This window comes from Trichechus manatus, unplaced genomic scaffold, assembly GCF_000243295.1.
Source record: "Trichechus manatus latirostris isolate Lorelei unplaced genomic scaffold, TriManLat1.0 scaffold00068, whole genome shotgun sequence".
NCBI lineage: Eukaryota > Metazoa > Chordata > Mammalia > Sirenia > Trichechidae > Trichechus > Trichechus manatus.
Genome location: NW_004444004.1, coordinates 6568392 through 6581192, shown reverse-complemented (window position 1 = coordinate 6581192; position 12801 = coordinate 6568392). Strand labels below are relative to the sequence as shown.

At 43.2% G+C, this 12801-nt stretch overlaps 1 protein-coding gene across 1 annotated transcript in view; it reads left to right on the top strand.

The window, feature by feature from the left end:
- Window positions 1–11661, top strand: part of LHFPL1 (LHFPL tetraspan subfamily member 1) — a 55495-nt gene extending 43834 nt beyond the window's left edge. The window contains exon 4 of the mRNA XM_004379784.1: window positions 11201–11661. Coding sequence (XP_004379841.1) covers window positions 11201–11382 — 182 coding nt within the window. The 3' untranslated portion in view covers window positions 11383–11661. The remainder of the gene's footprint in view (window positions 1–11200) is intronic.
- Window positions 11662–12801: the final 1140 nt, after the last annotated feature.

Sequence of the window (12801 nt, the reverse complement as noted above, 5' to 3'; positions counted from 1 at the left end):
TGCCTCTTAGCTCAGGTAGTTACAAGTATCTAAATGGGCACCTTGTTTCCGGAGGTGAGATGGGAAGGCAGAGAGAGTTAGGAGCTGGTTGAATGGACATGGGGAATCAGGGGTAGAAAGGAGGAGTGTGCTGTCACAGTATCGGGAGAGCAATTAGGGTCACATAACAATGTATGTATAAATTTTTGTAAGGGAAAAAAATTTAAAAAAAAGAAATTTGAAAATCCGAACAGTAAAAAAATAAAAATAAAAGCAACAACAGGTTGGGCTAATGATATGGTCTAGTTCAGGTGGTTCCCTAACTGAGCTGTGCATCAGAATCATCTGGGTCCACTCCCCAGCGATATTCATTCTGTAGATCTGCTGTGAGGACTGTTATTGTTGTTAGCTGCCATTGAGTCTCCTCCGACTCGTGATGACCTTATATATAACAATGAAACATTGCCCGGTCCTATGCCTTCTTCATGATCTTTGATGTTTTTGCCCATTGTTGTGGCTATTGTATTAATCCATTTCATCAAGGATTTTTTTCGTTTTTGCTGACCTTCTAGTTTACCAAACATCATGTTCTTTTCTAGCATTGGTCTTTCCTGATGACATGTTCAAAGTTAGTGAGCTAAAGTCTTACCATCCTCGCTTCTAAGGAGTATTCTGGTTGTATTTCTTCTAAGACTGATTTGTTCATTCTTTTGGCAGTCCACAGTATATTCAATATTTTTTGCCAACGTCCCAGTTCTTATGCATCAGTTCTTCCATCTTACTTTTTCACTGTTCAGCTTTCACATGCATATGAGGCAATTGAAAAGACCATGGCTTGGGCCAGGGACATCTTAGGCTATGGCTGTCTGGCGAGTAGTGTGGAGTGGGGTCCAGGAATCTGTATTTTAAAGCTCTTCATAGACATTTTTGGGAACTAGTAGACTAGTTGACAGGGTGTTGAACTGAGGGGAAGGGGAAGCTAGATGTATTGATTATTCTAGGTACTGTGCTAAGTGCTTCATATATGTTGTCTCATTTGCTTTCACAGCTACTCTGTGAGGTCGGTAATGTCACTTCCATTTTACCCGTGGTGGAGCTGAAATTCAGAAAGGTTAAATGACTTGCTCAGAGGTTCAGTTTGTAACTGAAGGGCATGGTTTTAAGCTCAGTCCCTTGTAATTCTCATCCCATGCTCTTCTCATGGCAACACACTCACTTCCCAAGCATACCGGGACCTGGGCCCAGTCTCTATACCATCTGAGTAAGTGGTGATGATCTTGGTCAGACATTTCATCTGTCTGCTCAACTCCTTCCTCCATAATAATATTCTTGTGTCTGGCCAGGACTTTATGGGTGAAGAAAACAGATGAAAGAGGGTTGAATGAGATAACGGGTTTTAAAAATACCTTGTAAATTGTAAAGTGCTATACACATGCTGGGTGGTATTATTTGCGGCATTTGTTAATACTCAGAGAACTTGGGCCCTGGGAAAGTCTCTATAGTCTGCATCTGTGTGCTGATGGAACATGGATGACAATAGCGAATGCACAAAGCTGGCATTGCTGGTATGGGGCTAAATTAATGGCTGGAAAGAGGGAACATTTGTTCTTGAGTCCCGAGGTAGGTCAGCTTGCCAAATCTTACCTTCTAGCATTTTTGAGTGTTTGAGGATTTAGTAAACAATGGTAACAATCAATCAATGAGTATAATCCAGACACTTATTGTATGCAAGATGCTGAATGAGGCACATACAACCCTAATGATGTCAATCCCAAATAAGTTGAATCCTCAGAAGAAGTAAATGGTAACTCTAGAATCTGTCTTCCTTCCTTTAGTTCTCATCAGAATCACTGAAAACAGTTTCTATCTCTCCTTACCTACCCTGAAAGGTACTGCATACCACCCCCTCAATCTATTGTCCATTCTGGGGCAAAGTGATATTTCTAAAATGCAAATCTGGTGTCATTCCCCCTCTTTAGTAATGGTTCCCCACTGCATTCAGGATAAAGTCCAAATTCCTTGGCATGGCCTATAGGGACCTTGGTCATCACTCACATTTCCACTCCAGCTTCTTTTCTTGAATTGTACCACTTTGTAGTCAGTCTATGATCCAGCCACCCTGAAAGTGAAAATACTATATTCCTTCACACCTTTGCAACTTTGCATGTGTTATTCTCTGTGCTTGAAATATCCTTCTCCCCTTCCTCACCTAACTAACTTCCTACTTTTCCTTGAAAACTCACTGCCCTCTTTAACTGGATTTGATGCTCCTCATTTGTATTCCTGTAGCACTCTATCCACCCATCTGTCCACCACCCATCTGTCAATTTGTTGTACTGTGGTGGCTTGTGTGTTGCTATGATGTTGGAAGCTGTGCCACCAGTATTTCAAATTCCAGCAGGGTCACCCACGGTGGACAGGTTTCAATGGAGCTTCCAAACAAGACAGATTAGGAAGAAAGGCTTGGTGACCTACTTCTGAAAGTTAGCCAATGAAAACCTTATGGATCACAACAGAATGTTGTCTGATATAGTGCTGGAAGATGAGCCCCCTAGGTTGGAAGGCACTACACAATAGCTGCAACAATGGACTCAATGATCAGGAAGATGGTTCAGGACTGGGCAATATTTCGTTCTGTCATCCATGGGGTCGCCATGAGTTGGAGCCAACTCAACAGCAACTAACAACAATAACAACAAGCACTCTGTACCATAGCATTTTTCACACTAATAGTATGTTTACTTCAGGGCTTCCAACCGGTTGATTCTGGTTCAAACCCCTGCTGAGATTTTGCATTTCTAACAAGTTCCCAAGCAGTGCTAAGGCTGCTAGTTAGGGACCAATTCTGAGAACTACTAGTAGAGCAGTGGTTCTCAAAATTTATTATACATAAGAATCACCTGGGGATTTGTTAAAATGTAGATTCTGATTCAGTATATCTGGGGTGGAAATGCAAATTCTCAGCAAGGGTTCAAATGGAACAAACCGGGTTCGAAGCCCTGATTTACTTGTCCCTCTTCTGCCTCTGACTCCCTTTCTCTTATCTGTTTTATTAACCTTACCTGTGTGAGAACAACGTGATTAAGGAGCTGATCACAGTGCCTGGCACATGGATGGATTTGACCAATATTCGCTATTATTATTTTAGTTACTGACTTAATGAACTGAGAAAGTTCAAGTAGACACAAGCAGGGGTCCACTGAGCAGATGTTAGAGGAGAGAGGCCAGTTTCTAGAGACCAGGTGTCCTAGAGAGCTCATGCTGAGTCAGAGAGGTCCAACACTTGCTTAGCTGGTTTTTGACCTGTCTGCTTGGGGACAGTGCCCAAAGATCTTCTGAGAAACTACTCCAAGTGTAGCTGATAGGCTGTATGAAGGGCAACACAGGATGAGATGGAGGTTTCTTCAGGGGCAGGTGGGGGTAAGTTCTGGAGAAAGATCCAGAAGCACAGTTTAAAGTGGCCTGAGACATGGTCTTCCCCCCCACCCCACTGAAGAAAAAGATGAGCAAAGTAGCTAAAAGTCAGGCTAGGTACGCAAGAAATGATATAGAGAACTGGCTGGCAAAATATGAGGAGAGGTCAGAAGCAAATGCTAAATAGTGGTGGGGAAGATTTCAATAGAAGGTCTCAATTTGTTTGGCAAAAGTGTGTGTGAGAGAAAAAAACAATCAGCCATATCAGAGCATCTTTGTGATCATGAATGACTTAGTTTTTCACTGAGTGCTCCCCTGCATTTCCAGCATGTACCCAGGTCTTCCCTTCCCCTTTAGAACACTGGGTTGGACCAAGATTGGGTCAAATAGTCAGGGGCTACTAGCAATAACGCATTTCCTTGAACTGAAGTTTTCAGTTGGTTTTTTTTTTTCTTTTGCCTTTTCTCTGGCAAGGGAGCCTGGCAGGCTCCTGGAATCTTCAGTAGGTTCTGGGCCTCCAATCTGGGCTCCTGTTGACACTCACACCCAGCTTGGAGAGTGAGAAGAGAGCTGTTCTCATAGCTTTGGCTGTCTTTTTACTGGGGGCCGTGGTGGGGGTGGTGGGGGTTTGGCAATTGCTTTTGAATTTGTTGGCTTTGCTTTATCTTTGAAGATTTTTCATCTGTGTTTGCTGAACCTAGCGGAGAAAGTTCTCTGCTCATTTAGTTTGGCTGTATTGGAAATGTTTTTATGCTGCCACCTATGGAGACCCTAAAGTCAGCAGAATCTCTTTGAACAGATGGGGCCACCAGCTTCATGTAAACCCCTGCTGCTCCTATTCACACAAAATTCAGGTCCCCATAGCAAGAATATGCTGCGTAAGCAAATAGCAACCCTCCCTCCCCCTCCCCGACTGCTATACACAACAAACAGCTGAGTTTGGAAGACAGATTGCAGCCCTGGTTTCATAAGCTTAGATAGTGTCACAGTGATGAGAGGAGCAGCCGACTTACCTGAGCTGGGTCTGCTTTGAAGAAAATAACACCCTCACCAGGAAGGGATGTGTTGAAGAGCTCAAATCCCCCACCCCTCAGTTCCCATGTATCATCTTCTCTAGTGTTTTAATCTCCTAATGTTCTCTGAACAAACTCCTCCTGCCTTTCCTCTCTTCTTCCTCTTCCACCTACCCCACTGATCCTCCTTTAGTCTCTTTCTACCCTTTGATCTTTCTCTATTCCTTCTCCCTTTCTCTTTACCCCACAGAATTCCAAAGGAGTCCTAGATGTCTCTCTGTAGCTGAGAGTCTTGCCCACAGGGCCAGTGTAGACAGCTTGGCTTCAATGTGCAGAAGGCTTTGAAGGCCCAAAAGTGGCTTGCAGATAGATTTCTCTGAAGATCTGTCCGGGTCCTTTGTGCTGGGGGTGAGGTTGGGGGTGATATGCAAGTTCCCATTGTAGGTCCTCCTCTATCCTTAGGGTCACTCCTTCCCTTATTTTACCTACCTAAAGCCAGAACAGTGTCCCTCAATTTCCTCGGTGATTGGAGTGTACTAAATGAAAAAAATAGATGTCAAATTGTTCTCTCTGTACTCTATCTGAACCACACCCCCAACATCCTGACTCTAAGGGTTCCTAGAATTTGAGTCTTTTCTTTGAATGTACATACAGTCCCTTCTCTATACCCCTGAGCTGTTTGCATCCTCCAAACAGCTTTATCTCCTCTAGTACTTCCCCCCAACTCCAAGCTATTTTGCTATTCTTACCCCTTGCCCCATTTTCTCCTCCCACCACACCAGTATCCAGGACTTCCTACCACTTATCCTGGGTTACAAGCTTGCCTTTTCCTGGAGTAGTAGCGCTCAGAATTTCATTATTGGCAACACTTGTGTCAAATCAAACTTTCACATATCTGCAAGTTCCATTACATTTCATCTATCTCTAGTCAGTCTGGGAGGTGTTAGTCTTCAGCGGGTGCTGTATCCCTGCTTCCCTGTCTCTTCCTCCAAACTTTCATGGGCTTGGAATTCATCAGATGACTCTCTGAAAGGGTAGACAAGAAACTCCAAAGTCAGACTTACCTCACCCTCCTTTTATGCCTTTTCTTTCCAACATGGTTTTCTTCTTCCTCCAAGAAGGCCTCCTTTCTTTAGATTAGATCTCTAGCATTCTTAGCTTCTATGCTGACATTCTTAACATGCCCCCTGCAGACAGAGCCTTTCTGTCAGACCCATCCTACTCTGATTCCTAACCCTGATGCCGACACCAGTAGTAGGCCCCACCACAAGCATTGGTTTGGGGCTAACTCATCCCAGTAGCTCATCATGACCCATTGGCAGCTGGCCCAACACCATGCCCCTTAAGGGCATAGCACTGGGGCTCTGGTAAGGGGAGGGGGTCAATTTCAGAAGTAGCTAGTGACAATTTGTTGTCCAAACAGGAACTCTGTAATAACATAGCTTAACGCGGAATCAAACAAAACGGAGTCAAACTCCAAACCAATTTGATTTGCAACTTGGAATAAAAGCAACGTGTCTTGATTTAAATGTCAGGCCCACTGCTGAGTGATGATTTAATAACTTTTATGAGGGATCCTGTCACAGCAAATTCAACACTGGAATAGAGTGACTCACAGATAGGGTGTTAGAAATGATACAGAAGAGTACAAAAAGAAACAGGCTTATCTCAAGGCTCATCCAGAAGCTTTGCATAAAACTAATTTGCCGTTAGAACCTCTTCCCCCCCCCCATCCTGCCACCCAGTCTTTCTCCTCACAGATACCTATGCATACATACATGTAGAGAAAATCTCCAGGTGAGATGGCAGCTCACTGCAGTTATTTTCTGAGGACACAGGCTCTTGAATGATTCTAGCATGGAGGCTCGGAGTCAGTGCTTTCAATCTCAAAGTCAAGGCAACTGTGAGCCTGGCCATTTCCCAAGGGGACCTCAAGAACTTATCTGGTCCTATTGCCCTGTCTTTAGGCAACTACTTAATTATTCTCCTCATTTTCTGGGCAAGAGAGCTGAGACCCAGTGGGGTTAGGATATTTTTTTCATAGACCCAGTCTCCTGACTGCCAGGGAATCAATATTTCCTCCTCAGTACCTTGTAGGATCTTTTTTCTTGGCATTCCCCCAGATTCCTGGTCTAGCATACCAAAATACTCCGGGCTGACCATACTCAGGGCTCTGTCTCAGGCTGCTTCCCAGGTCAATAAGGGATCATGCATGGCCATTCTTAAGGGAGAAGATTACATTCTGTTGGGCTAATCACTCAGTTGTCAAGATTCATTTTAGAGGAATTCAAAGTATAAATATTTGGTGTTTGCCTAGATCATGGTTGTTCAGTCTTGACACTATTGACATTTTGGATCAGAAAATTCTTTGTTGCAGGGGGTTGTTTTATGTATTCTACATGTGTAACAGCATCCCTGATCTCTGGCTAACTAGTCTCTGCCTATAGCCTTCACCTACCTCCAATTTCTTTTTCACAGAGCTTTCAAGTTAATCTTCCCAAACATAGTAGTGGTTCTCAATCGGAGGTGATTTTGCCCCCCAGGGGAAATTTAGCAATGTCAGTGGTTAAGAGATCAGCTGCTAACCAAAAGGTTGGCAGTCTGAATCCACCAGCTGCTCCTTGGAAACCCTATGGGGCAGTTCTACTCTGTCCTATAGGGTCACTATGGGTCAGAATTAACTCAAAGGCAATGGGTTTTTTTTTGGGGGGGTGGCTGGAGACATTTTTGGTTGTCACAACTAGGGGAGGGTGCTACTGACATCCAGTGGGTAGAGGCCAGGGATGCTGCTAAACATCCTACAATGCACAGGACAGCCACTATTACCAACAAAGAATTATCTGGCCCAAATATCAATACTGCCCAGTTTGAAAAGCCTTGAGTTGTCATATCATCCCCAGTCAGAAACTTTCACTAGCTACGTGTGGAAAAGATGACAGATTTCATAACCCCTCCTGATCTAGACTCAGCTTATAATTTCCCAACTATATCTCCTTTTCTGCAACTGTTATGAACAGAGTGCTATTTCTCAAGCATGTGGTCTATTTTCTCACTCGTGTAATTTTGCTCACACAACCTCTCCCTCTTGCTGGAATGCCCACTTCCTGCTACTAAAGTTAATTTGTAATGCTATCTCCCCTATAAAGCCTTACCTGAGCCTGAATTCTCCCAGCTACAAATAACTCCTCATTCCATGGACGTTCCTATAGTACTTTACTTACATGTCTTAAAGCACTGATCACATTCATACTATTATGGAAAATTTGAATTTGAACATACATTTATAAATATCTTCAGCAAAATCTGCTCCAGTTAAAGAAAAGGAAACTGAGGCCCAAAAAGGTAAAATGATTAGTTGAAAGCATCATACTTGCCCATAAAACTTGGACCACAGTAATTTGTGTCCTTGGCTTTGCCCTCCTAGCATGGTTGAAATGGATGACCATGGACTTTGAGTTAAGCTGGTATTCGAATTTCAACTCTGACACTTACAGTTGGCCAAGTCATTTACTTTTCTGAGACTCAGTTCCCTCAGCTGTAAAATGCAAATAATTATGGCTGTTTTGAGAATCAAATGGATTGTATATTCAAAGTGGCTGGCACAGAGTAGACAATAAATACTTTTCAGATGAATAGAAGAATCAACAGTACTTCAGGGAATGGGACCTAGGGATTGGTGATGGTCCATGAGTCTTCACTAACAGGATGTTTGGAGGCAATGGATGGCAGCTTGTTGCCACTGCTCCCTACTTCTGCATCCTTCCATAGGAAACACAAGTCCCTCCGTAGGCCATCAGACCAGCGTCCACGCTTTCTGTGGTGTAGCTGAGTACTGACAATGGCTCTCAAACTGGAAAGGGAATTCCTAAATGGTCTGTTTTTGTTTTATTTTTTCCTTTTGCAATGCCAGTGATACAACTTTTCTGCTCCCTCAAGCAGATAGCAGGTAGGGTTGTAGGGAGGGGGGTGGATAGAAGTTATATTCCTTCTGTTTCTCTTTAGCTTCCTGTGAAGCAGAAGTCTTGGGCTTGGGTGTTTTTCAGTGGCCTAATAAGAGTTTCTGTGAGAGGAAACCCTCAGTGTATAGAGGTGACAATGAAAGCACTTTGGTGTTGGTTCCTAGCCCAGTAGTACCTGGTTCTGACTTTAGTAAGGTTTATTGAGGCCTTTCTAGCCAGCTCTCCACTCTGGAGTTGCCCGCTCTGTCAGTTTTCTTCCTGCCGAGGGCTTTGGGATAATGACATTCTATGCATTTATTCCTTTCATTTAGTGAAACAAGTTTTTCCCTGGTCCCAGGGTGCATGTACCTAACAGAAATATCCTTGCTACTCTAATGAGGGGATGACCTGACAGGCAACTGAAGAAACAGAATTAGACTTCTGATGCCTTGCCTAGAGGAGACTGGGAGCACGCTGGGGAGGAAAAAGTTGCTTGATAGGGATGCTATCCCAGAGCTGGCTCCTGACTACTCTGCCATGTAAACACAGGAGACTTTGGTTGAAGGGGCTGGGGGAGAAGCTCAGGTGAGTCTATTGCAAATTAGTTTAGGTGCCCCATCTCTAGGGTTTATAGCTTCAAGGGTCCTATAAGAGGAAAATGGCTTTTGGGGGATGAGAAAATCACCGGAGGGCAGAACACTGGATTGGGATTAAAGATATTTGGTCTATATCCCTGGCCTCCTCTTTCTGTGGATTGCATTGTTTCTATAGCTGTTATATTCTATTTCTCATCATGATTTTGAGTGGGAACACAGGATTTCAGGAAGTTATATGACTGCCCCAACCTACTGATAAAGTACTGTCTCCTCTGAAGGAGTATGACTTGACTCTTGCTATAGGAGGGGATAGAGATTATTCATTTCTTCATTTATTCAAGGACAAGAAAGAAAGGTATATGGTGTTATGAAAACCTCTGATAAGGGGATGTGACTTGGGGAGGTCAGGGAAGGATTTAATTAATTATTTGAGGAATTGACGATTAAACTGAGCACTGATGAATGAACACTGACTAGGCAGATAGTGTGTGTGCATACATGCACACAAAGTAAGCATTTCAGGCAGAGTGAACAAAATGTGCATGGTGAGAAGGATCATGGAACATTCCAGAAACAAATAGAATATGTATGTGGCTGGTTTTAAAACTTTAATTAAAAATTTAAGCCATAGTTTTGGGTGTTGAGGATTAAAAATGCGAGTGTAACCAGCTTCAAAGTATTGTTAGTCTAAATCACTCATACTGAGCCCTGTCAGCAGAACACTCTGAGGAGTTATCAAAAAAAAAAAAAAAAATAGACAAATACATCCACATTGCTGAACCAACAATCTAGATAAGGCAGATTAAAAAAAAAGGAAACGCAAATTTTTCTCCCAATGTTTCACCCAACAGGTACAGCTGTATATGGGGTGTAGAGATGAATTTCTATAGGGCTACTCGGTTGACATGACTTGAGCGCACTGGAGTTAATCAGTGAAGACTTTCTGGAGGTGCTGAGTCCTGTATAGTGTTCTGGGGAAGATATGAATTGGTGAATAAGGAGAAAAGGAGTTCCTGGCAGGAGAGATAGCATGAGTGATGACTTTGTGGTAGAAAGACTATTTCTGAAGTAGAAAATTTGGGTTAAAGTAGACTGGCCTAAGTTGAAAATCAAAGCAGTCTAACTTGGTGCCATCTTAGAGTCTTTCTTTGACATGCCAAGCAATCAATTGAAAGGAAGAAAATTCAGGTTCACTTGGCACCATGGGGACGGAAATCATTGGTTATTTGACTGAATTTAGCCTTTGAAAAAATAGTCATGAAGATAAGTCTTGACGGCCCCCCCTGACTGGTTGTAATCAGGACTAGCTTTCTGCAAGCCCTGAGGTAGGTGAAGTAGGTGAAGGTGTGGCTGCCTAACTTTTTCAGGACCCCTCTGCAGTTTTGTATCACTGAGCATCTACCCCAATTTCCTGTGTCATGTTTGCTTAACCACTTGATTTTAGCAGTCAGTTACTCTGATCCCCCTTAAAATAATAGCGCTCCTTTTTTCCTTGGGCACTGACACTTTCTGAGGGGACCCTGAAAAACCACAAATCCTTCAAAGTAAGGAATCTACCTCTGATAGAATGACTGGTGTCGGGGACAATGTTTTTGAGTGGGTGACCTTTCCCATTATCCTTCAAACTGAAACCACCCCCTTAGAAGCTTAGTCTTGATTCTAATGCATATTTTCTCCCTGGGTTTTGAAAGGTCAGGTTAGGATAGAGACATGTAGTAGGAAGCAAGGGATTTGATTTTGTTTGTCAAGTTTCCTAGTAATGCAGGATATGTCTCTTTGAAAGCAGCCCATACACTGTAGTATATCACTGTGGTTAAGAGCATGGAGCTTTAGGTTCAGGATAAGCCTGGGTTCATACCCTTACCTACCACTTTCTAGCTGTGTGATTTTTTACAAGTTACTTAACTTGTGCCTCAGTTGACTCATCTTTTGTAAAACAGAGATAATAAGAGTACCTAGCTCATATGGTTGCTGTAATGATCAATCTATGTGTAAAGAGCTTTGCATAGCGCTTGACACCTGGTCAAGTCATTCTTGTCTTCATCGTCATCAACATTGCCACCACCACCCCCAGGATCCTACCATAACAGGAGATTACAATTTTATAAACTGTTTCCAAAGCAAAGAACCAGGAAGGAAGGAAACGGGATGCCCAGTCACATTCACTGTTTTCTATTTTCACCCTAATCCTAACACCCCAAAGAGAATATATGAGAAGATAACCCAACCCTCATGTTTACCTCTGTCTCTATTTTCTCAGGTACCTGTCAGCTTGGTTGGGCCTATTACTGTGCTGGAGGTGGAGCAGCTGCAGCCATGTTGATCTGTACCTGGCTTTCCTGCTTTGCTGGAAGAAATCCCAAGCCAGTCATGTTGGTGGAGAGTATCATAAGGAACACCAATTCTTATGCCATGGAGCTTGATCACTGCCACAAACCTTGAGCTTGGGCAGAGGAGTGGAGAGGGTGGGAAAGGGGAAGGAATGGAGTCCTGAAAAGAGGTACCAAGACTAGGCCAGTTGCCACCCATTTGCCAGTAATGTAACCTAGTGTTTGCATGCTTTTTAACTTAGCTATCATTCATTTTCACCTTCCCATAAGCCAGTAGGTCAGTGGCTATATACAAAATTCATCTAGAACAGTGTCCTCAAACTTATACCCAGTCGGTGAGTATCCACTAGCTTCCAAGTCCCAAAGTGTTCCTTTATGCAAAATAAGGGGAATGCAGCTCTTCAGAGTTCTACAGCTTCTATCTACCACTTAGCCCCAAAGTTTAAAGGATGAGTTAGAACAGTTGTACAAGGAGGGGCCAGGAGACAGGCAGGGCTGGTTCCTACCACTCCATTCTTATGATCCTCCACTTGGTATTTATTGCCACCCTCAAATATCTCTGGAGTACTACTACTCAAATTGTTATGACTCTTCCTCTTTTCTCTTGATCCTCTTCCTCCCCAGTTATGAGAGTGTTTGGAGGGAGGGTATCTGATTCCCAGTGGGAAAAACACTAATCAAGGATGCTTGCATATAGTCTGGGGCCCCTTCCTTGTTATGCCTTAGAATAGTCATAGACATTCATTTTGTGTCCTGGCTGGGTGAGTGGCATGAAAATATAGTTGTAAGCATTCCCCAGTCCCTTACAGATACAGAAGTGGAGTTTATCAAATGTTCTGAGCAGAAACTAGCATTTGCTGAGCACTCAATAAATACGAATTCACAATGATGCGGATGATGATGTTTCTGCTGGCTCCTTATCGAAATTTCTATCATAGTTCACTTCTCTTGACTAGGAAATCTGCAGTGGCCTCTTGCCCCTGTGGTCGTTCCTAGAATGATACAAGTTTCTCTATTTCAAAGACTGCTTGTCAAATGCTTTCCTCTCCATCTGGGGTGAGTTAGACATGAATGAATACAGCTCTGATGTCACTTAGGGCTGATATATTTTTAGGCCTGGCCTCCATCCCATCTGTGCTCAAGGCTGACGGATGGTGTAGAAGAACTTGGTGTCTCCTGGGGGCAGAAATTGTCTCAATACCCCCCCCCCAACAATTAATTCAGGCCAGCTCTATTGTTCCATAACTATAGTTTTTAGGGACTGGGGAGGGCCTATGACTCAAAAGTCCAGCTCATCTCTTTCTATTCTTAATCATTCTGGGGTGGTTTGGGCACAGCCCTGCCTAGACAGAGAGAAATGGAAAAAACTGGCTTCGTGAGTTATATGGCATCCCGAGAAGGGTCAAGGTCTTTATATTGACCTCATATAGGTAACTGAATTCAAGAGTGTGCTCCATTCATGCATTCATTCATTCATTTAGTCATTCATTCAGCAAATATTTTCTATTATCTTACTATATGCCACACTCTG